Genomic DNA, 26,413 nt, shown 5'->3' with positions numbered 1-26,413 from the left:
TGTTTCCGTGTTGGATCTAGCGTCAATCCGGTACCACATTATTCCGGCTCTAAAGTAGTGTCGGATTCTGATGAGACCAGATTAAAACCGTAACCCATGACTTGATTAAGTTAGGTTTTGTGCCTTCACGCAAAGGTTTCACCTAAAACTTTCGCCATTGGGAGAAATATTGGTGTGAAATTTCTAACTTAATGCCTTTCTATGAATAGCGAGTGAGTATGATCGTCAACGAAGAAGACAACACGTCATGAACCTTCCATAGCCGAAGGACCGATTGGACTACATACATCCGAATAGATCCACTTTAATAGTCTAGGAAACGAACATCGGTATCGGGAGAAATCTACTGACTAAACCGTGACAAAAATGGGAGCTAATCGGCTCAAGAAATAGACATTGCTATCGAGAGAAATTCCACCGCCAGGGAACTCTTAGTCAGAGTAGGGTGAGTTCACCGCCGAATAATATCCGAGTCGATTTCGATAAAGCTGGGAGCTAACTGGCTCACGGAAGCGGGTATAGGTGTCAGGAGAAATTCCTCCTTCGGGGAACTCTCAGTCGGAGTAGGATGAGTTCACCGCCGGGGATTATCCGAGTGGATTGTGATAAGGCTAAGAGCTGAATAACTCACGGAAACAAAAGCTAAATGTCAACGTAATAGATAGAGGCAAGAAGCAGGAGAAGAGTCGAGAGTTTAATCGAAGGTGTATCGAATGTAGTTCCGTGGGGAAGAAGGGCGGAAAAAGAGCAAAGAGAATTTTAGTGGTTAGGCACGAAAGCGAGTCGTGAGTCCCACACAGTACCAATACACTACAGGCTAGGCTTTTGTAGCCTTTTAAACCTTACTATAAAAATAATCTAGTTGCTATAAAGTCACTTCCGTTGAAAGGCTTAATGGTTAAATACTACCCCCCCCCCCCCCCCCCCGGCTATTCGGTCATCTACGGAAGCTGTCCGTCAATATCAGCTCCTTTCTCCGAGCTACCTAGATAATGTCGTTAGTGGTTGTTTCAGCCGACTAAGAATTACACTACGGACCACCTGGTCCGGTGGTAAAAACCCACCAAACAAGGAACCTCAATTCCATAGTGTCATGCGACCCGCACTATGGTTAAAATTGTTGAGCGAGTTCAAAATATTCTCAACGGCGAACAGAGCCAGGGAAGCGCCAGTTGAACTCCCCAGTATGTTGCATTACGCAGCGATCCGAAATGTTTTTCGGTGATGATCGGCTCTACCGGGATTTTTGTTGACTGAGACTTTCAGTGAAGTTTTGCTGTAATTCGATTAACAAAATTCGATTTGTGCAAACGAACCGGCCCAGAGATGGTTTAGCATTAAGGAACTTGTATGCTATAGCAGCGACCTTTCCCGGCCAGACCCACAATTGCAGCTTGCCGATAGGCACAATCAGCTAGAACCCATCACCGACGCCCATCTGCTTGCCACGGAACTTGGCAGCGACCCTTCCCGGTCAGATCTACAATTGCAGCTTACCAACGGACGTGATCAGCTAACTCCGACGCCTGTATGTTGACAACAAAATCTGAAAGCAGAGACTACGATATGCTCCGGTCAGATAACAGCAGTCTAAAACAATTAGAGCAATTTGAAGTTCCTGCTTTTGTTTACACAGGTAAATGCAATGAATGTATATGTTCTTCCGAAGTAGGACATACAGATGCTGCTCCCGCTGAAAATCCACCCCTATTACAGCCAGACGCCACCACCATCGCCGCTCGTCTTTCTACCGCTCAACCATCAGGACACTATCAGGAGGAACAACTTAGTATCTACTACCAGAACGTGAGAGGACTACGCACAAAAATTGACGAGTTGTTCGTCGCTGTTTCAGAGGCCGAATATGATGTCATTGTTCTAACCGAAACGTGGCTGAATGATCAAATCCATTCGATCCAGTTATTCGGCCCAAGGTACACGGTTTACCGTAAAGATCGCGATCCAGACAGTACAGGGAAAAAACGTGGTGGTGGTGTGCTTATTGCAGTGTCCAACCGGCTCTCGTCCAAACATAAAACGGATAGTAACGATCTCGAACAACTATGGGTAGATATTCGCGGGCGCGATACTAATATTTGTGTAGGCGTAGTATGCATTCCCCCTGATTCCGCAAGTGATATAGATATTATTCAGAAGCACATAGACTCAGCACTTGACATCGCAACTTCCATTCAACCCAACATGGCTCATCTACTGTTTGGTGACTATAATCAGCCAGGACTTCTTTGGAAGAGTACACCCTCCGGTTATGCCTTTCCAGATCCTTCTGAATCTATCTTTTCGAGAGCGAGTATTGCCTTATTGGACGGAATGTCTATATTGAACATGCTGCAAATGTGTACCGTAAATAACAGACGTAATCGAACCCTGGATCTCCTGTTCGTAAATGAAGAAGCTTCTATTAACTGCGCCGTTTCAGAAGCCCTTGAGCCATTATTTGCCTGTGACGCATATCATCCTCCTCTTCTAGTAACGCAGATTTGTCCCCAGTTGGCAGCGACACTTAGATGCTTTTTGTAATTGGTGTAGTCGCAACTTGCTGGCTCTCAGCGTGGCCAAATGTTCCATAATATCTTTTACTCGCAGAAAAAATCCAATACTCTGGAGCTACACCATCTCAGGGGAATCGCTAGAGAGAATGACAGTTATCAGAGACCTCGGAGTACTCCTGGACTCACAACTGACATTCAGAAATCATTACTCTCATGTTATAGCACAGGCAAATAGAAACCTCGGCTTCATTATAAGAATCGCCAAAGAATTCACTGATCCATATTGTTTACGGGCACTCTATTTCTCACTAGTTCGATCTGTCCTGGAAGCTTCAGCACCCATTTGGTGTCCTTATACGAACATTTGGATCAACCGAATAGGAGCAGTGCAGGCAAGATTCCTCCGTTTTGCTCTTAGAACCCTCCCATGGCGTAACCCAGCAGAGCTACCACCGTACATCGATCGCTGTCGTCTGCTCGATATGGAAACCCTAGCGAAAAGGCGGAACATATTCAGAGCAGTATTTGTTGGGAAGATATTAACTGGTCAAATAGATGCTCCAGATATTCTCTCACAAATAAATATCTATGTGCCCCCTAGAAATCTCAGATCGCATAACTTCTTAAGACTGGAATTTCAGCGCACAGAGTATGGTCAGAACGAACCCATTAGGGCGATGTGTAATGTTTTTAATAGTGTTTATGACCATTTTGACTTTTCTGTATCTTGTGATGTTTTCAAAAATAGACTAAGAAGGTTGACTTAGATTTTAAGATTCCATTTTTGTAATATTTGTAATTTTTGTTCTTGCAATACTGTGTACTATGTGATTAAGTTTAATTGTAGTGTAAAATCATTGTAATCAACTGTGAAAATTTTGAAAAGATGATGGGTTTTTACGCCAGGATTGCTTCTGAAGCATATCCTGAAATGGGCTTTTCCCATTCTAGAAACATTTCATGTAGACCAACACAGGTCAGATGAAAAATAAGAATAAATAAATAAATAAATAAATAAATAAATTAGGCCAAGAATTAAGCCAGGGGCTTCCTGCTCCCATGTCGTAGGAGCGACTGAAAACAGAATTCCCTAAGTCAAGGTGTAGTTCCGTGCCGAGGACTTATTAGCTAGAGGGTCTAAAATATGCAAGTCGCACACGGAGCATTTTGGGTTTTGCCCTTACTATGTATCGCGAATCTCTGTCACAGTGGGCCGCTATTTTCTACGCAAATCGTGGGAATCAAATTATGTGCGTGTCCCATTTAAACCGGATATGGCTCGATACATTCTTTTACAGGCCAACTTACATGGTCTCCTCTACTTGTTGTGCAATATATGTCGGTAATGGAAAGTACAGTTCTCTAATCAAAAATGGTTAGAATAGCACAAACCAATCTCCAGCATAAACGTGAAGTGACTATGTATCTCCCTCGACTTATGCAGGAATGTAAAGCTTCCATAGCATTGGTTCAAGAACCGTACTTCCATAAAGAAAACTTCTATATTGGAAAGTTACTTAACACTACCTTCATTGCTTACAAGAAGACAGGCATGACTAACCGTGAAATGCCTCGTGCTTGCATTCTTGCAAATAAGGCTATTGACGCGTGTCTCACATCGGAATTCACAGCTCGCGATATCCGTGCTGTCACCTAATGGATTTACACAATTGTACGTCCAATACTGTCACACGGATACCTTGTATGGTGGCAGAGGGGAGAGGTAATGACCACTAACTGAACCATCTGCAAAGAATGGCGTTCATGGCGTGTACTGATGCTTTCAGGAAATCTCCAAATGCTGCTGTAAAAATCACTATCACGTGCATACAAACTGCAGGTTACCGGTCTTTGGAACAGTAACCATGTTGACCTTTCTACCAGTCATACACAGCTGTGGTCACAAACGGCTACTTGGGGTGAAGAAATTCTTGCTCCCAGCGATGTTACACTCACACATGATCGGTTTTAGGTCAGATCGGACTAAGTGACATTTTATTGATTTCGAGAAAAACGAGTTTAAAGTTTGAATCGCAGTACCCTTTACGTTATAATTCGAAATTCATTTTGCCATAATTCTTGTTTAATATAACATATTTCAAATCTGACAAAAGTAGAATGTAGTTGAAATAATGCTTTATCTATCATTATCTAATTTTTTAATATTTTGCGACTTAGTCCGGTTTGACTTAACACCGACCATATAGCTTTCCTTACAGGGCATTCCATGTGAAGATTCTTTCGGGAGAGATATGGTGGTCTGGCTATACGGAGAGATAATAACAAACGCAAGCGGCCTCTTACACTGACGTGTTGGTGCTGTTGTCTACTATCGTGAAATGAGATTGGACCAGTCTCATTCGCTTGGTAGATACTGTACTGTATTCCATGCAGACATCGCCGCGATTATGTGCGGGGTACAATCGGATACAATTCAACAGAGCTCGTCCAGCAATGTTATAAATTTCTGCTCCGATAGTTAAGGTAATCAAGGCCTTTACCTTGGACAAATCACGATCTAAGCTGGTGATCGCATGTCGAACCAAAATCGAAAAACTAAGCATTATCAACACTATCTCTCTTGTATGGGGGCCCGGAAATTTCGGTATTAGTGGATATGAATTCGTTAGGACCAAGTCGGTGCGCAGAAAATTCTCAAGGAAGGGGTTTTGAATGTTTTCGTTCCTTGTATAAGGAAAGTATAGAAATCCTGAAACATTGAAGGTAATTTTCGAGTTCCGGAGGGCAGAGTCTTGTGTCGACTTGGTTAAACAAACTGGGACAATATCTGTTTTCGAGAAGAAATCTTGATCAGACACCAACGCCTGCTAGCTTATAGTAGTGTTGTATTCTTACTGTGGTGGTTTATAGTAAGCCTACAGACTAAACGTAAACCTTTTGTTCATCCCAATCCTCATCCTTCGGTCGTGAATTTTCCATTGATGCTGTTTCTTGCTTGTTGTCCAACTTTTATGGTATAACTGACCTGCTAAAATTAGCTGCAAATACCATTAGCTGCCGAGACGTGAACCGATCCAGAAATGCTGAACAGAACAACTTACATCTGTTTACAACCAACTACGCAGAGTTTTTCATCCTTCTTGGCGATACTCGTTCCTAATTATCTACTAGCTTGTACTGAGAGAGCTTCCCAGCGGCGGAATTTCTCACGATACCAATGCTCGTTTTTGTGAGCCATTTGGTTCTCAACCACGCTTGCGCAGAAATCAATTACGGTAAAATTTCTCTTGACAATGATATCCTGATTTTCTTCGAGCTCGTGTTGTTCGTTCATTATTTTTCCTCCTTGGCTGCCAATCGACATGTTGGATAAAAGAAAAAATCCGGTTCGAGCACCGCAATTATTGGAGAAATGTACAAACTTGTCGCCAAACAAAGGCGTTTCTAGAGCAACCGTGCCACGTGATTTCGAAAAATTACTTACATTTTTCGAGACTCCACTGCAACATGCTGACCAGGGTTTTGACCGGCCACTGAAAACTCAATTATCACATGGCAACTATTTGGTGCGCTGAGTCATTTTCATGTGATCTTTGCAAATCCGTCTGCGAAATCTCATATCTTCTAATATGCAACTGTCCAGCAGTAGTGCAATGGCAATTTCGAGTTTTCGGCTATTCTTCCATAGACGACACCGTGCTTAGACGACTGAAACTCAGACATACTAAAGTTCCCTATTCAATGAGGTAAAGAGCTTTAGGCTTTCGCACAGGTGATGTTAACTACTTATGAGCTCGACTCACCAGCTGTTTGTTCTCGTGTTGTCATTTTTCCCACCTACTTTCTCTCCTCCACTTTCCCCTTCCTTCCGATCAGGGAAATAATGGGAAGACACGGAAAGGTACAAACCCCCGACTAGACACGGGGAACGTGCCATTTGAACCAATATATTCTGATTCCATTTTTTATATATTAATAAAGACACTTTACACTCATTCTGATTCCTGATTGGAGACAAAAATTGTTGGAATAGGAATCCTGCGGCATGTTCAATTGCATACCTTAAGCCGCTATTTTCAGTGTTCCTCGTGACTCTTTATCTACGTCTGACAGCATAATACGGCCCAAAAAGCATTATTTTAGTTTTGTTCGACAAAATTTCCCTTTTCAAGGTGATTCCTGCTAAAAGGTGACTTCTATTGAAAGGCTTAAGGGTTACACAGTATGCTCCGTCAATATTGTCGGGCCTTACTCGGCGCGGCGTGTGACGTGAGGTGACTAAACTCACCTCACTTTACGTGACTTTTTCACTCAATTCTTAGAGTCGACTCGGGTGAGGTGAGACTCTACACAGCGGTTTAATGGCCGTCTCACGTCACCCGGAGCGACTTTTCAGAATTGGGTGAGAAAAGTCACGTAAAGTGAGGTGATATTAGTCGTCTCACGTCACACGACGCGCAGAATAGGGCCGTGTGACTGTTTTATATTAATTCGTTTTTTAACACAGCTTAACGAAACCATGAGTCTTTTATATATTTACACAGAGTAAAAAATAAAAACAACAAACGAATGCCAGTGAATGTCCATTAGATCTCATGCGCGCAACTGGCCATTGCGCGCAGAGACTGCTATTAGCGATTTGATATTCACTGACAATTTCAGTTTTTTCGCCGCCTCTCAAGAATTCTTCATTTTTCTTTCATCATCGTGCTAGTCCATGTCGTCATCTCTAATGCTCGCAATCAGATATTCTTATTGGCTTCTGGCGCTTACGAGTGTGAACTCACCATCATTGGAACTAGTTACCTCACTATGTTGAATAGTGTTGGCTTGACAGTTTGAGCTACTGGACGCAGCGTAGTTGTCATTATTGCTTTTTTAGTCGGTTAATCTGCTTCCGCATTAAATTTTTCGTTCCAATCGATTTCTTTGCCAAAACGATTTCGAACGTTTTCCACGTCACGTTTGCCGTAATTTTGTGCAAGACCTCAAGACATTCGTTGAGTGGGAAACTCATGCGTGCAATACTCGGTCAACCCATCCTTTTGTATTAGAGGTGTGCGCCGCGCCGCCGATTTCAGGTAAAAATCGGCGGCGCGCCGGCGTCGCGCCGATGTGCTTACTATTTTTACATGCAATCGTAGGCGAGGCGCGGCGGCGGCGGCGTGGCGCACACCTCTATTTTGTATACCAATGTTGCAGGTTTATCGTCTATCAGTTAGTGGAGACCATCCTAGTAATACTTTACACGGAGGTTCCAGTTTTGAGAACCTTAAGCTCCGTCAAGCTAAGCAATTCCGTGTCCAGATTCTCACGCCTAGATATGCACAAGCATCTAGCAGTAAAACACATTAATTTGATTGAATAATTCAGGGCATTCTTTGCCGATACAGTTAATCTATCCTTTATATTAACGCAAGAACTGTCAATGTGCCTTATTCGAGACGGACTCCAAGAGGTTTACCTCGATTTGAGTTATTTTGACAGATCTCGTGTTCTATTGGAATTACATTGACAGATAAATGATAAACAATAATACTGCGAACAAACATCTCAAAGTGATCGTAGTAATACAATGAAGCAGTATGATGATTTTCACATAATTGAAAAAAATCATTTTACGGTTAATGACGGAAGCAGATATTTACACTGCAAAAAATCTTTCAACTATTTGAAAAATACAACTTGAGGACTGATCATCTGTGTTTCAATTTAAAAACAGCGTGCGATTCAATCAAAAGAAAAAAAAACTATTGATCGATAATGCTAGAACATGACATTTTGACAACACTGGTTTAATTAATTAGTCAATTAAATCGATTTATTTTCTTATTCGTTCAACTCAAAATTCATGAAAGTGACATTGAACCTAACTATGACAATCTCAACTATTAACTCTCAGTCGGCCGTCAACTCTTACGACTGATTCCATAGAACATTGCATGGAACTGTTTAACCTTACTTGTTCAACAATTCACCGTGAATTTTTACATGGACGTGAATTTTGATTTTATCATTGTACGATAAACTAGGTTCGAATAGCTATAAAATTTCAATACCTTGTAATTAAGCTCGCTGAACTACCATATTTTCTTTGATGTCGTCATCATGCAATGTTCCACAGCCAACTATGTGGTATATTTTCGCATCAATACTCAACACCTAAACCAATCGAAATCGTTTTCTCGGTGGAAATCAAACAAAACAAAACAGTTCGGCTTCTTCGACACAATTTTCCTCCACTCGCTCCGTGAGTCCTTTTATGATGTTTAACATTTTTGTTTGGTGTTTGTTTTTTGGTACTCTTCACGTTGTTGGTGGCCAGAACAAAAACATTAAACTGATTGTCTGCGATTATAGAAAAACTAGCCTGCTCGATAACTAAACTCTTATCAACTAAACATTCAATCTCCTGGAGAAAAAAATCAACAACGTTTACTCACACTCACTCCTCTTGCTTCGGTTCCGCGCCTTCATCGCTGGAATCGCTTCCGGCCTGACTGGCAAAACTTTTACTGAAACAATCTTCAATGATTTCGAGCTAAACCAAACAATAGAAAAGAAGGGCAGTATGAATATATTTTTGCTGAACATTTTACTGGTTAGTCAAAGAACTCTCCCAGGACGCTTTTGGTATGATGGTTGATAGAAAGGGAAGCTGGTACAACGTTAACACACTCTGGTTTGGTTAGATACGCCTTCGGCGGCAACGATTTCAACACAGGATTACACAATAACATGTTTAAGCCGTTGTTTTTGGGGGTAGCGAATGGATAATAACCCGTAGGTATGTAGATATATGGCAGAACACGGCGATTGAAGGATATTTCTCGCTTTCTCTCTAAACTAATGAGTATGTCAACGTTCGAGTGCTAAGTCTTATTATCCTCTTCGTTTCAATTATGGTAATGATGATCTTCAAACGCCCCTAACATGAATCGTTAAACAGTGTTAGTTTCTAATTATATGATAAACAAACGGTTTTCCTTTCTTTTTGAACAAGAATGACAAAATTTTATGATTCAACAAATATTTGCTCTGTAATGAACCACTAGAATGCGATAAATGTGTGTTTAATTACATACTTACAGGCTACATAATGATATATTCGCGAGATGGAACGGTTTTCCCTCTTTCACTGATGCTTAGAATAATGTTGTTATGTACACTCGACTGAATATCGTAAAACTACATCAACTAGGTTGCTTATTGAGAATGTTCTTGTAACGATTAGTATTATTCTTATCTTTATCAGTATATGCATCAACTTTATACATTGTGAGTATTGTTTGTATAGGTATATTTATATATGTTCAGTTCTTAGCTGGGTAGGTTTATTTTCCTGATAACGAACGCTGGCTTACATGATACATTTTGGTTTTTGGTTGTTGTATAGTGGTATATCAATTGGCTACGATTAGCATTAGGGCAACGTCTGTTTGTTTGAGGCAGGTTCTCCGTGGTTCCTCACACAATCAGTTCGTTTTACGTTGCCTTCAGTTGTAATCATAGTCTACTTGGTATCTTAGATTTTCCTGCGTATTCGATTTGTTTTGTGAATCATTTCCAATTTTAATTTGAAGAAGTTATTGAAAGCATGAAAAGGTAGAGATGGAGAGATGATTAGTTGAAAGCATTTGAAATAAGATTAGTGGAATATGTACGATCAGTGAAATTTGTCAAAAACACCTAACACCGAAGCCATGAAGATTTAGAACTTTTCGCACATGAGCAAATTGGGATAAGACATAACCTTGCCCATGTACCGACGTCTTGTCCAAAAATTCTACTACCCATCTATTCAATGAACGATGAGACTCAACGGAATCACCGGCACAATAAAGGTAAAGTTCCCTCCATTCTCGATTCTACGACAACGAGTAGCAGAGGTAGCGTATTTCGGTTACCTATGGCAATCCGAATATGCAATCTCGTTTTAATTCACACTCAGTCATTTTCAATTCTCATTTTTTTATCAAAAAATGAAATTAATGTAATGTAATGGGCATCATATAATACAACTAGAACACAGTAAACACGGGAAATCTGCACATCCAGTACCGTCACTAACTCACAAATCCACAGAGTCGAACAATGCCAAATAAGTATCATTACTAGTGTATTTTTGGTGTCTTCAGCATTAACTTCAATATCGAAGGTACCAAAATCATTCTCAATCTCAAAGCGTAAACGAGTAGGCGTAGGAAATAATTTACACGCATGCTTTGTCGCAAGTCATTGTTCTAATTGGGACTATATGGAAATAGCGTTGCTCTATCGTCATTTTCGCCGGATTTTGGCAAATGCAAGACATTTTTCGAATCTGACTGATGTACAACAGCAAAACTCTGAAAAAGTTCTTTTGGTAGTTTTTGTTGACTTAAAACGAACGTTTGAAACAATTGAACGTAGTGTACTATTTTGTGTATTGGAGAGGCGTGGTGTAAGAGGAAATATTCTTGAGAGCAAAATTCCCAAATGGGAATAATTTTGGATAAGACCAAATTTTTTGTGCATTCTCCTCGTCAGTAACTAACACCAACTTAATACTAGTTAGATAAGTTCAAACCAGCACAAAATTGGCGCTTTTCCCATTTGAGGGGTTTCGCTGTTACTTTGAAAAACGTACGCGAGTTACAAAATACAACAGCTCTGCCTCGTCGGAACCTTAGTGTACCACAGGGTAGTGCTCTGGGACCACTTTTGTTCATATTATATATTGACGGCATCAAAAAAATTATGGAGAATCCGAAAGCAAACCAATTTGCCGATGACACAGTTTTAGTTTCGATAAGTGCATCCGTGATGTGGTGAGGATGCCGGACAACAACCCCATCAATGTGGTTTTCACCTCCAACCCGGCAGGTACAAGACGGAGAGGAGCGCAGCGTTCCCGGTGGCTGGACCAAGTGGAGCAGAACCTAGCGCGTGTTGGGCACCTGAGAGGTTGGAGACAAGCAGCAACTGACTGAGTGACGTGGCGGAATATTGTGGAACAGATTAAATCATGATAATATAATGTATACCGGCTTGAACCTTCGTTCGAACCGGTCACAAAACTTAATAGTTCCTGGTTTACCTAGAGTTTTTCAACAGCAACAGTCTTTCTCCAGACTACCTAAATTTTTTTCGACAATTAGTCTTTCTCAAGACTACCTACTTTTTCTACTCAATCAGTCTTTTTCAAGACTAAAACATTTTTCAAGAACAATTCAACCTAAAGAAATATTTAATTCTTCCAACATGCCTGGGTCCTCCAAGAAAGGCCGTGTGCCAAAAATTAAAGCTAAACGGAAAAGGGTATCTTCTCCACCAGAAAATTCAATTGACTGCAGCAACATTCGATGTTTTATCCGAATGTGAAGCTGATGAAATTTCTAAATTTCCTCGCATTGCGCATAATGCCAATGAGAAGAAAACGCAATCACCTCCGCCTATAACAGTGATGATCTCCGACTTCAAAGCCTTTCGAATTGAGCTTTCGATGTTCCTTCCGGATGTGAAAGTCTCTTTTCAGATTGGCCGAAGAGGAGGAGTTACAGCGGAGGAATTGATTGGCCACAAACGACTACTCCAGTATCTTACGGAGAAGCTATATAAATTTTATTCATATGATTTCAAGACAGATAGACTATTCAAGGCTGCCTTGAAAGGGCTACCACAAGGTAAAAGTTTGGATGAAATATCCAACGAATTGAAAAATTTACTTGGCTTTTCTTCTTCACAAGTTATTCTTATGAAGAGAAAGGCTAGCGGTGATAACACTCCAGTACGCTCTGGAATTATCCAGGAGCTTTATTTAATTCATTTTAAACGTAATGAGGTTAATAATTTGAAAGTATTTGAAAAAGCACGTTTTATGTTCCACGTGTGAGTAAAGTGGAAATATTATAGACGACATGGGGGCAGAATTCAAAATCTGATCCAGTGTCGTAGATGCCAAGGCTTTGGGCACGACACAAAATATTGTCATTTGGATTCCAAATGTATGATCTGTGGTGATAAATCGCACACGAAAGATACTTGTCCAGTGAAAAAATCCACAAAAAGTTTCAAATGCGCTAATTGTAACGAAAAACATAAATCAAATTTCTGGGGTTCGAGAAAAAATTAAAAATTCTCGTTCTAGACAACAAAAACAACAAATAAAAAATGTAACTACTTCTTCAGGTACACTTCAAAAAAACACGTCCAAACGTGTTAATCCGATTCAAAATAGATTAACAACTTCTTCTACCTCCGTCACACCATCCTACAATGGTGTGTCATCTTATGCTTCAATGGCAGTTAACAAGGCCAAAATAAGGGCTACTGTTACCACGCCTACAAACTCGTTTGCACCCAACGCTCCCTTTAGCCCAATGGATCTAGGTAGCGTAATGGAAGAAAAATTAAAATACCTGCAAGACTCTATGTTACCTATGATGATTGCTATGTTAAATTCTACCTCCATGTTTGAAGCTTTTCAAGCGGGGTGGAAATTTGCTAACAAAATTGTAATGAAATTAAAGTTTAGCAATGACTTTAAATAATCAATTAAATTTATTAAATTGGAATGCCCGTTCATTAAATACGTGCGAAGACGAATTTTTCAACTTCTTGAGGATACATAATGTGCATATAGCCGTTGTGACCGAAACTTTTTTAAAACCAAATATTAAATTGAAGAGTAACTCTAATTTTGTTATTCATCGATTTGATCGAATTGTTGGATTCGGCGGAGGAATCGCAATAGCGGTTAATCGCAGGATCAAACATTCCGTTACGCCGTCTCTTGACACCAAGGTGATCGAGAGTTTGGGTATCGATGTTGAAACTGATCTTGGTATCATTTTTATTGCTGCAGCCTATTTGCCTTTTCAGTGCACTGGCCAGCAAATTAATGTCTTGAAAGGAGACTTACAAAAACTTGCAAGAAATCGGTCGAAATTATTCATAATCGGTGATTTTAACGCCAAACACCGAACCTGGAATAATGCTCAAAGCAATTCCAACGGTAAACTACTTTCTAATGATTGCTCTGTTGGTTATTATTCGATTTTGTTCCCGAATGGTCCTACGTGCTATTCGTCTGTAAGGAATCCATCAACAATTGATTTCGTTTTGACAGATCAAAGCCACCTTTGTAGCGAATTGATTACACATGCTGACTTTGATTCTGATCATCTTCCAGTAACTTTTTCACTTTCTCGAGAAGCTGTTTCCAATCCCATTAGCTCAGTGTTAAATTATCAGAAAGCGAATTGGGAAAGGTACAAAACTTATTTTTATTTTTGTTTCGTCTTTGGTGTAAGCCACCATACAGACTATTACTTAACCTAAACTTAATGCAATTATATTGAGAATAATTTTAATCATGACCTTGATTTACAAAATAAAGCTGACATTGATACGGCATTACAAAATTTAAGTAATTCTATAGTTGATGCTAGAAATTTATCAGTACCAACAACACAGAAAAAAATTAATACTCCTATTATTGACGACGATCTTCAACTTCTGATTCGCTTGAAGAATGTTCGAAGACGTCAATATCAACGTTCTCGTGATCCTGCTATGAAATGTATCTATCAGGATCTTCAAAAAAAATTAAGCGAAGATTCACACTCTTAAGAAATGAAAATTTCGCGAAAGAGGTTGAACAAATCAAGCCAAATTCTAAACCTTTCTGGAAACTTTCTAAGGTCCTTAAGAAACCTCAGAAACCAATTCCAGCTTTAAAGGAAGATGACCACATACCTCTTAAAAACGAAGAAAAAGTTCAAAAACTTGCTCAGCAGTTTGAAAGCGTCCATAATTTTAATCTCAACGTTGTGAGTCCTATTGAAACCGAAGTCTTACAAAAATATGAAAACGATTCAAATCAAGTATTGTCTCTAGATGATATTGTTGAAACAAACTATGATGAGATCAAATCCATCATGAAAAAGTTAAAAAATATGAAGGCTCCAGGTTATGATGGAATTTTCAACATTCTTCTTAAAAACCTTCCCGAAATCACCATGAGTTGTTGAATATTTTGACCATACTTGGTCAAAATATTCAACAAATGTTTTAAATTAGCATACTTCTCTGAAAGATGGAAAACTGCCAAGGTTATTCCTATTTTGAAGCCAGATAAAAACCCAGCAGAAGCATCTAGCTATCGACCAATTAGTTTACTCTCTTCTATTAGTAAATTATTTGAAAAAATCATCCTAACTAGAATGATGTCACATATCAATGAGAATTCTATTTTTCTTCTTGAGCAGTTTGGATTTCGTATTGGACATTCAACTTCTCATCAACTTGTGAGAGTAACTAACATGATAAAGGCAAATATCTCAGAGGGCTATCCCACTGAGGTTGCTCTTCTAGACATCGAAAAAGCTTTCGACAGTGTTTGGCACAAAGGATTAATAGCCAAAATGTGGGATTTCAATTTTCCAATTTACATAATAAAGATAATTAAAAATTATCTTACTAACCGTACCCTACAGGTTTCTTATCAGAATTGTAAATCTAATAAGCTACCCGTTAAAGCAGGCGTCCCTCAAGGATCAAGCGTCGCACCAATACTATACAATATTTTTACCTCTGATCTTCCAAATCTATCTACAGCATCTCAGCCACTGGTAGGAGTCTTCGTATTATCTGCAGTCGACTGCAACGAAGCTTGAATATTTTTAATGAATACCTGAAAAAATGGAAAATTTCCACTAATGCGGCCAAAACACAATTGATTATGTTTCCGCATAAGCCAAGAGCTTCTTCTTTTAAACCAAATTAAAACCATATTATTAAATTTAATGGTTTGAATTTAACGTGGTCAGATCAAGTTAAATACTTGGGTTTGATTTACGATAAAAAACTCACTTTTAAGGATCACATTGAAAGAATCCAAACAAAATGCAACAAATATATAAAATGTTTATACCCTCTTATAAATAGGAATTCTAGGCTCTGCCTAAAGAACAAACTATTAATTTATAAACAAATACTTAGACCGTCAATGCTATATGCAGTGCCAATCTGGGCAAGTTGTTGTGCTACTAGGAAGAAAACGCTTCAAAGGATTCAGAATAAAATTCTGAAAATGATTTTGAAGCGTCCTCCCTGGTTTAGCACAAATGAGTTACTCAGACTCGCAAACATAGAAACATTAGAAATTCGAACAGTATTATAAGCAACCTCCGACAAAAATCGTTGCAATCTTCAATTGCAACGATTAGCTCTCTTTATAGTTTATAAGTTAGTTTATAAAATTTGTTTAGCTCTTTATTCACAAGACAAGTAGGTTTAAAACTTCCTGCTGCAAAAATCACTTTACTGCGAAAGCATATTATATCTTCATAATAATTAACTGAATCATAAACAATAGGAATAAACAACTTGTGGCTGAACACCCAACATACTAAATTAGAAATGTAATGCAAACAAAACAATACAACCTAATAGAAAATAATAAATAAAAAAAACTATAATCCACTGTAATTTATGGTTCACAACTCCCCACTTTACATATCTTCGAAAAATACGTATCTCCATCGACACAATAAAGATTCATCCAAAAAAAATTATCAATGAAAGCCAATTGCACAAGGAATGTTTTACACTAATTTTCTTTGAAATCAGCTACATAAGGGGCTCCACATACCACAAATACAATTGATTAAAAAAAACTTTTTGTTTGGTATATTTATGCGCTAGTTTCCTAAACACGAAGAACACGAATTAATGAAATATTTGCAAATGAGAAAGTGCCGTCATGACAGTAGAAACATTTAAAAGTAGCTACCACATTTTTATCATTCATAGCTTAGCGGGAATTGACGGTGTTCACAACTCCCCATAGTTCACAACTCCCCATATATTGCAATGTTTTATTGGGTCACTGTGGTTGTTCCCTGGCCATATTTAGTTTTTATTGTGATTCTTGTTTATACTTTGGGGATACACTGGTTTGTCGTATATAAATTGAAACGATGTTCATAATTTCAGGAGCTAATTCATCACGTTACTGTGATTTTTAATTCATGTTTTATTATTTTCTATCGGATTTTCTTGCAGAGTAGAACGATTTATGTTTATGCTTTCAGAGCTTTAATCACGATATTCGTAATTTATATTCACGATTTCGTGATATTTTAGTCATGAGTTACGTGTTAGATTTTTCTGGTAGAGTAATGTGATATATGTCCATGATTTTGGGAACTCAGCCACGATTTCCGTAATTTCTATTCACGTTATCGTGAGATTTTAATCACAAAAAGAGTGATGATTTCAGGATCATAACTACAATTTTCGATATTTTAGTTACGAGTTGTGTAATTTATGTTCATAATTTCAGGATCTTTGTTACGATTTTCGTAGTTTATAAGCACGTTACCGTGATATGTTATTCTTGATGGAGTAAAGTTCATGTTTAATTACCATCGAATTTTTTACTCGGAGTAACGTGACAATGTGAATTGGATCATAAAGGCGTGACTGATACGCCGTATCTTGTTTTTCGAACTACATCACGAACACGATTTATGGCTTTATAATATATTTTTAGTGCTTTTCTGTCCCGACATCACATTGAATCTTATCAAACGAATAACGATGTTCGAGGTCCTAATAGTTTTCTTATATCTGCCGTTCGCTCCTATTAATAGTCGCTAGAATCTGGACATAACAATACGATATTTCAAGAAAAAACCCTAATTTTGTGAAATAGCTCACGTGAAAATTTCATGTGCAGAGTTGCATGAAATTGAAAACGATTACGGATGTCTTCTAAATATCACAAGCACTCAAAACATATCGTAATCATGTTTTACGCCATGAACTATTTTACGAGCCCGAATGGTCAGACATGAAAATTATACTACGAATCATGAACCACTTCACAACACATGAATGATATTTTATGATTTTATACCCTATTTCACGGTCAGATGTGACTATTAAACTAGGAATCATGAATCAATTCACGTTTCCATGAATAAAATTTCATAACTTTGTGAGTCGTTTCACGAGCACGAATGACCACTCGCTAGGAATCATGAATCCGTTTACGTATACATGAATTATATTTTTCGATCTTGTGAAGGAAAATAGAACATAATTATAAAACACATTATTGCTGTTCATGGTCCAGTTTACGTAACGTAAAAACGTGATTGTTCCAGAATTCATGGCACTTTATTCACGATCTTGGGAACAATATTTTTCGTGTGCTGTAGAATTTTCGGTATATTTACAATTTAAACTATCATGAAAAGCGCCGTTTTCGGAAGAACGGGGTTTAGTGATGGGTTGATAGCTACAATCACAATTAGTCACAATGAGCGCAAAAGGTAAAATTTAAGCAAACAGAAATCCAGTATCCACACCAGAATTTGAAGATAATAAAGGGTACTAACTTAGAAAAACTTTCGCAACGCAGACCAAAAACCCTCGGTGGGAACCGAAACACATCCTACGGTGCGCTCGACCAGCTCTAGTTCCGTGCTGGCGGTATCGTCGGTCGTTTGTGTGGGCTTGTTGTTAGCCTATAAAAGTGTAAAGGCCGAGATGAGCCAAACTAGCAGAAAGGAAACGGCACGGAACTTGGTAAACTGCAACAAGGGTGAAACAAACCTACGCAGCCGCAGGCCCATAGTTAAACCATGTAATGAACAGCAATAAACCTACAGAACCATGTCAAAAACATTGTTCCAGCAACACGTTTTCATAGGAGGTGTTTAATTTTATTTTAAATGGTATAACATTAGCATTGGTATACTAAATAGCTTATTTAACTGTATTTTGATAGAAACAATTAATGGTGTCCAAAAGACAACTCTAGAATGAGCAAGTCGTGGATATCCGTACTATAAACTCCGACTCAGTTGAGAACAAGACGAGCTTAGCCCTGTTCATTTGATTTTTTCATTCTTAAAAGATTTTAATCTCAGATTTCTATAAATAATAACGTCGAGTTCATCAGTTCAATCACGGTTTGGCCTCTAAATAAAACTTTACATTTGCATTTAACAAGAACTAATCTTATCCTCTAAAACTAACAATCACACCGACTACGACAGTCAGAGCCCATGGGAATGAATTAGATCTTGGAATCCATAAAACTGATGCTGACTTTCTTTCCTACTTACAATAATACAAGAGTGTGTATTTTTATTACATTATAGTTGTATAATTGAAAATAAGAGTACTTAAATGATATCATGAATAAGCTAATATGTCATAAAATGAAAAGAAAATACAACTATATAACATTGCTGGAGCCGATGTGAGCTTTAATTTACTTTCCTAAGTCAAATCCCTCCGTTGAAACATTTGTTCGACACGCGAAATGTCCGCTAATCCCTTTTGATTACAATTTGTTCGAAAGTTGGGTAACATACAACGACAATGAATCCCAGCTGTACAGGAAAATCTGTACTATGGTTGACGTTTGATTTCACACAGCGTAGATGCATTATATTTACAGTAATGTGATGTGATTATCATTAGTTTGTTCTTTATCGCATTAAATTACGCTTATGTTGATAACAATATTCACAAATAGGATCTAACTTTGAACGCTTTCGAATGTTCGAGATTCCCAACTAAACAGCAAGGATGCTTTCAAGTAAATTTTATAGGCTACAATTCCATACTTGTAAAATTAGTAAAAAAAATAATTTACGTAAACAAGAGTACAATAAATAAAGAGCATAAATACATACACTAAATCACAATGCGATTCTCTTGATTCTCTGATCTGATTGATTCTTTTCCTAACGAGCTTAACATGCACAGCTCTCACTCATTTATTCTCAGCACATTGCGTTCAAGGTCGGCCAGCGAACCGGAGCTGCCATCGGTCAGCCCGCCGAGTCCGTTGTCCACGGAAACCGTCACCGGTGATGACGATGTCGTGGACGCATCGGTCGTTCCGATGGTCGTAACCGAGGCAGCCGATTCGAGCGGAGGAGCGTCGGAGGTCTCCAGCCGAGCACCGGTGCTGGTGGTGACCACGGACATCAAGGATGCGGAACCACCGGCACAGCTGCTGGCGGTGACCCTTCCGGACCCTCCGCTGGTGCCACTTTGCTCAATGCTGGAGCAGCTACTATTTTTCACGTAAATCACCTGCTTGTGCAGCTTTTTCATATTGACCGAGGCAGACGCCACAGACGACGTGGAAGAGGAGTAGTGTGATTTGGAAAAGCTTACCATTTCGGACGTGAGCGAGTTCAGGGCCTTCTCGACCGTTGGCTTGTGACGGTCCCGGTCCGAGAGGGTGGCATGCAGTGGAGATGACTGGCCTGAGAAGGCTGATTCCGGAAAAAAAAGAGAACAGTATCGTGAATAATTAGAACTAGAAATCGTAACTTATGTCGTTAACTTACTTCCTATATCACCGCTAGAGCTCGATTCCGTAAAACTGGGTGTCCCCTCGGTCCAGGTGGGGGTAGAGCCTTCGACCGACGCCGGCGGTGTCCACGCTAGTGCACCTCTAGATCCGTAATTGCTATTGGATGACGATTCGACTGCTAAATGACTTTCTAATCTTATTTCTGATATACTGGATGTTTTCAATGGAATTTAGAATTTTAAACGAATTTTTTTCATTCACCGACAAAAACACACAACAATGCAATGACAGAACGAGATTAAAAGGAAGACAAAAGAGAAAAACGTAAGCGATAGTGTAAATAATGTGAATGAGTATTTTTATTTGAAAAACTGACCGCAAGACAAACTCAATTTGTGTAGGTGTGGCATGCATAAAGATCACTGAATGCAAGGTACCGTTAAACCATTATCAGAGATTAGTTTAAAATACATTTAGCGGCATGTTGCATTGCTCTAATTTTTTTATCCAACTGTATCTACAGCGTACCAAACAAACTGAACTGAGTTGACAAATTATTGGAAAACTTAACAAAACTGATCTATGCATTCCGTTCATGCGCACCAACACCCAACCAAATCATCCACACCTCCCTCCCCCTAGCAGTATCCCGTCACCCTTTCTCGTTTCTCCCTCCTGTATACCTACCTAATCGAGTCTTCCTTATAGTTATCACTTCGACAGGATGTGCTCCTCCGATCTACCGTTCCTCCGCCACCGTCACCACCGGCACCGGACGACCCTCCGCCTCGACTGCCAACGCCGCCCCCGCTGCCGCTGCCACTTCCGATACCGCTGCTGCTGCCCGTTTTGTCGTCGGACGAGTGCCGATGACTACTGCTACCGTGCTCGGAGATGTCGTCGAAAGCAGGAGGAGGGGTGGAAGAACAGGAAGGAGATGTGCCTAGCGCGATACGAGGAGAAGCGGCTAAGTTTTGGTTGTGTTTTTTTTGCATACATATTTTGTAGGTTTGTATCGATGCTTTATTACTATTATTATTGTCGTAAAAAAATCAAGCCTAAGGTTGATCAGTTACAATGAGTGAAAGCATATTTAAAAATAAAGAACAGGTAAGAGTGACTAATGGGCATTTCAAGCACGTAGCTTTTAACAATACAAAAAAATAAATAAAAAAAATGATATTTGAAGCATATGGTCAAAGGGGAACTGTATCAAACACATATAAAAGAGCTAAGCTATGGAAACTCGAAAAATACTGATGACTGAAAATACGAAGGCCAGCCATAGTATTACCTGTAGGATCATCCTTGCAAGATGATTACAATTTGTTTAATGTCAGCAATCTATCATTCCTTAAGAAAAAATTCTAAGTTACGTTGGGCACAAGGTAAAGCCACTGACAAGTTTGAAATTGTTCATTTAGAGTTTAAGTTGCACAGTACATGATTTGGTAAGATATTTGGAGTTGCAGGCATAAAACCCACACACCAGTTACCACTAAAATCGTGAATAGGGACGGGCTTAGCGTAATTGGCAAGTCACTTGCCCATTATGCAGCTCACCTGGGTTCAATTCCCACCCCTCACATAAGTATGGAGACTTGTCTAATTCGAAAAAGAGGCGAGACTCCAAGGTTAAAGTCGCTATCATCAAACAAAAAATATACTTTCGAAACTCACTGGACAACGCATTCTATTATTTATTAGCTCTTAAATCCGTTACTAAATGTTACTCATATAAGGGTTACCTTATATGCAGTAACATGTCACAACGCTGCAGATGAACCCAGATGTTGGAACATACTATCTCTAAATCAGCAGGGTATGTAAATAACGACAAAAAGGAGTTGAACATTTCAAGAACATCAATATGTATCAAAAATGCGTATTTTTATAAAATAGGTTTGCAAAGCATAATTTTCATGTACTTGTAAGTCATCCTGAGAATCTAGTAAAGCAAATCGGAAACAATTTAAATGTGCTATAGTACAGTGTCAAACCAAAACCAGAAACCAAAACAAAGCCTTGTTATATTGACGAATTTCGCGCCAAATCGTATTCCGAGTTGGCAGCACCCACTCAGATTTTAATGAAACTTTCGGTACATGAAGACTTTGTCACAAAAAGCCATTTAGCATACTTTGTTTTTCGAAAAATGATCTAGACTGTCTTTTGACAAGGGCGAAACTTTTTTTACCATTTTTTTCAAATAGCTATTGTCTAAAAATGATAAATCCTACAAAAAATGTAGTAGGAGTGGTTTTTACAAAATTATTGCATCAAATTTTCGAATAAAAATATTGAAAAAATTCTTCATTGACTCCTACACTGAAAAAAATCGATTTTAAAAATTTAAAGTCGATTTACAAAAAAAAACCATTTTTGATTTCGATGAAATTTTGTTCCAAGATAGATAATTATGTTCCCTAGCTACCGTCAAAAATTCAAGTTGGGCACTTTCAAGGAAAAAAAGTTTTTTGAAAAAAACTTTTCCTTGTCCAAACTGTATTTTTTTCTTCAGTGTATTTCTATAGAAAACTAAACCAATGTAAGTCATAATCATCTCAGAATACAATAAAACTCAGTTTGTGAGAAGATATTGTCTAATTTAGCAACTAAGTATATTTTTATTAGGAGGTTAATACTTTTTCATTTTTCATAAAATCGATTTTTTTACTTTATCTGAAAGTAAACCTCCTTGAGAATGTTTTCCCAAATTTTTATAGAGATATGAGAAATAGATCGAAAGTTACAGCGCTTCCAAGCGCACTTCGTCTACCAAGAGCAGTAGTAATTTGAAATTTTAAACTCGATTATCTTGAAATGTCGTCTTACTAAAAAGGGTGTTTCCGTGATCACGATTGCCGAAAAACTACTCAATCAATTTTCTTAAATTTTTTCTCAATTGATCGTAATTAATTTTTCTCGTACTTTAACGATTCCTTTTTTATTCATAAATTTTTCTTCATGGATAAGAGTTTTTTAATACAATTTTTAGAGCTTAAAGCAGCGATTTTTTACTAAAAACGTTCTCGAATGCAGGAAAAAATTATTATTTATTCAACTAATCGTTAAGGTACGAGGAATACTCATATACTAATGAATTTTTTTGAATTTTGGGATTTTAGATGATCTATTGGTCTTCAATCGTGATCACCACAAACCTCTTAAATAAAATTAATCGCCAATTATCAATTTATTTTTATAAACTTATGTTTGTTTATTTCACTGAAAAATGTATTACCAAAATATTATAAGTTTGATGTATTGAAATCATTGCTTTATATCTTTACTTAAATTCAAACTTTCTTGACATTTCTTTCATTTGAATTTTACATAATTATTTATTTATTTTTATATGTAACATTTGTGTTAAAACTATCTTCATGCATGCTATTTTGTATTATTTGTATACAAGGAAAATATTTTTGGTTCATCTTCTGAATTAGAATACCCTTTCGTCTCTACTTTGCCATCAGGAATAAGCACAAATCTGTGAAATTTTTGAGTTTCAGATATTGTTTTGGCGTTATTATACAGATCTTCGAGTTCATCTGACATTTTATTGTACTATTCAGTGAATATGTAGCAGAAAATTAATTTTGTGATATTTTTATCAGTTTGTTCAACGCCCAGTTATATAACTCTCGGCGAGTTGTTATGGTATTTCCATAGTCGCGAGCAGGACTGGCTGTTTTTGCCATTCGTTTGAGAGTACCACTAATAGCATCACAGGGTCCTTTTCCATGGGATGCTGCAACAAAATGCCATCCTGCGCTCAACTCATACTTTGACTGGAATCTACACAAGCTTGCGAAGTTTTGCTTATTTTTGTATTGTGTTGCTGCTCCATCAGACATAAAATAAATTTTAGAAAAGTTTGTCAATTATTTCATAAAATTTATCAGTTTTGAGAGGAACAAATGAACTGCAGTCTTCAAGTCTTCCAGTCTTCTAGTCTTCCAATCATTCAGTCTTCATTCAAGTTTGTTATGAATATATACCAAATTCGTTACTGATACTTTTTGCATGTATCAGGCAACTAGCAACTGGGAAAATGGATCCTGAGATGATTATGACTTTCACTGGTTTAGTTTTCGATAAAAATACACTGAAGAAAAAATTCAGTTTGGACAAGGAAAAGTTTTTTTCAAATAACTTTTTTTCCTTGAAAGTGCCCAACTTGAACTTTTGACGGTAGGTAGGGAACATACTTACCTATCTTGGAACAAAATTTCATCCAAATAAAAAATGGGATTTTTTTGTAAATCGACTTTAAAATTTTAAAATCGATTTTTTTTCAGTGTAGGAGTCAACGAAGAATTTTTTCAATATTTTTATTCGAAAATTTGACTAATTTTGTAAAAATCACTCCTACTACATTTTTTTGTAGGACTTGTCATTTTTCCACTAGAGCCATTTGAAAAAAATTGGTAAAAAAAAGTTTGGCCCTTTTCAACAGACAGGCTAGATCATTTTTGGAAAAACAAAGTATGCAAAGTGGCTTTTTGTGACAAAGTCTTCATGTACAGAAAGTTTCATTAAAATCTGAGAGGGTGCTGCCAACATTTTTTCGAGTTGGCGCGAAATTCGTCATTGGTTCTAACCGTATAGAGTCAAGTAAGATGACATTAAGTGGGCATGATGAGTTTTTTCTACGGAGCATCTATACAGTAGAGTGAAAACGAAAACTGAAGACCAATCGACCCAACCCTGAGTCGATTTACGGTCTCATCAGGAATATTTTCTTTCACCCTTCCAGGTTATGGTGTCTTTAGAGCACCATAAATTTAAACAGCTATTATTTTTGGTTTCCACAAGAGTTGTTTACAAAATTCAGTAAGCTTGATAACTGGTACTATCACCTTTCATTCAAACACTCAAAATTACTAGTATTGTCATGTCAGTAAAACTAATGGGAAAAATGGACATAACGTCGTTGTCTTGCAATATTATTAAAAATCGATAAATCCTATCAATTTAGACTGTCTTCAACTATAGTTTCAATGCAATTAGAGTATTGTAAATATTCTAGCAGAAATGTATTGATCACTGCAAAGTAGAAATTGAGCAGCTGGTAGCACTACGAAATATCTTGATCAAAATAGATTTTTCGTGTTTCATGACCACAACAGTTCTAAACAAAAATAGTTATAACGGTAGAAAAATATTGATCAAGAAGGGATATAATTTGAACCAAATCAGGCATTTTGTGACAATTTACATCGAGAAAACACACTAACTCGCACTGTGTGCAGTAGTATATTTGCAAATATTATAAATAACAGTATAGTCCACTCTTGCAAATCTCATACGAATCATAGAAGACACAAAACGTACGCCATCTCGCGACGAAAAAGCATTCTAATCAATCATTTTTAGCTTGCCTGCGTTTAGCGTGTACTGTGAAATTAACTGTCAAGATGAAATCGATTGCAGGTGCACAGATTCTGTGTTACACAGTTTTTCAATGTGCTGCACAGACTTTTAAAACTGCACAGAATTCCTCAGTTTTCTGTTATTATAGCGCAAGTTCCACCAACCTGGACTCCGCACTTTTAAAGTGCGAGAAATCAAGCTGCGGGCTGTCAAAACACATAAGCTTATCCAACTGCGTGCCGTTTTGACGTTCGAATTGGGAGGAAAACAAATAATTTACACGGCAAATTGGAAGGAAAACAAGAGTGATTTTCTCAATATCTCCACAATAATCGCGGTCATGCTTGACGATTCTATTTGAGTTGACGGTTATAGGAGATTTCTTCCAAATACATGGAACCGAATGATCCATCGGACTTTCATTCACTTCCATTTCATATGCAACATTAACTTCGTCTTCGAAACAGATGCGATTCTCATCTTTCATAAGATGAACATCATTGGTTGCACATTCGGGTGCAGTTTCTGACCGGGAAAAAGAGATTTGTGAATAAGATTAAATTCGTTTAATACAGATTCGTGAAATCAATATGAATTAACGCTTACCCTTGTGTTTTATTTTGTGTATTTTAAGAAAATCTTAATTCCGGAAATGCAGAGAGCAGGCATGCACAAGAACGGTGTTGCTCCGTGTCCTATTGCTGTGCACTGACCCATAATGTGTCAGCGTTAAATTCATTGAGCTAGTGCTTGCGCTGGTTTCCGATGAGCTAGAGTTAGCAAGTAGCACGAGCACGGATGAGCGAGAGCCCTCGCTAGCACGGTGATAGCTAGCACGCTACACGGAGCTATAGCTCAGCTATAGCAAAGCAAAATAAAAAAAAAACAACGCGTTAGTGTGAGTAATGATGCCTGCATCATTTTTTCAGCAACCTGTCGCACATTCACCAACGCATAGTTCTTGCTTTGTCCTATTCTTTCGTTCCATAGCTTACACTACTGCACCGTTCTAGCTCATCGGACAAGCTTACCGTGCCAGCTCATTGAGTTAACTCGTGCTAGTTCACTGAGCTAGCTCACCGAGCTTGCTCGTGCCAGCTTACCGAGCTGGCTCATGGTGCTAACTTATCGTGCTAACTCGTTGTGCTAGCTATTTGAATCCTACAGCTCGAGCACGCAGGTTACCTAGCACGAGCGGTGTCAGTGCTTATTGCTTTTGGTTCGTTCAAAG

At 38.2% G+C, this 26,413-nt stretch overlaps 1 protein-coding gene across 10 annotated transcripts in view; it reads right to left on the bottom strand.

The window, feature by feature from the left end:
• The window catches only part of LOC131685168 (phosphatidylinositol 4-phosphate 5-kinase type-1 alpha), a 207,268-nt gene that overhangs the window by 3,118 nt on the left and 177,737 nt on the right, over window positions 1-26,413 (bottom strand). For 5 of the 10 annotated variants that reach the window (XM_058968676.1, XM_058968686.1, XM_058968691.1 and 2 more), the window contains 4 exons: window positions 20,491-20,746; window positions 19,838-20,013; window positions 17,864-19,762; window positions 923-9,015 (listed from right to left, as the gene is read on the bottom strand). In XM_058968676.1, coding sequence (XP_058824659.1) covers window positions 19,248-19,762; window positions 19,838-20,013; window positions 20,491-20,746 — 947 coding nt within the window. In that variant the 3' untranslated portion in view covers window positions 923-9,015; window positions 17,864-19,247. Of the gene's footprint in view, window positions 1-922; window positions 10,010-17,863; window positions 19,763-19,837; window positions 20,014-20,490; window positions 20,747-26,413 lie in introns of those variants that run through there. The other 5 variants (XM_058968678.1, XM_058968687.1, XM_058968681.1 and 2 more) reach the window with 5 other exon arrangements.

The sequence above is a fragment of the Topomyia yanbarensis genome, chromosome 2, assembly GCF_030247195.1.
Source record: "Topomyia yanbarensis strain Yona2022 chromosome 2, ASM3024719v1, whole genome shotgun sequence".
In the NCBI taxonomy this organism is placed as follows: domain Eukaryota; kingdom Metazoa; phylum Arthropoda; class Insecta; order Diptera; family Culicidae; genus Topomyia; species Topomyia yanbarensis.
This window is presented reverse-complemented; position numbering and strand designations above follow the sequence as displayed.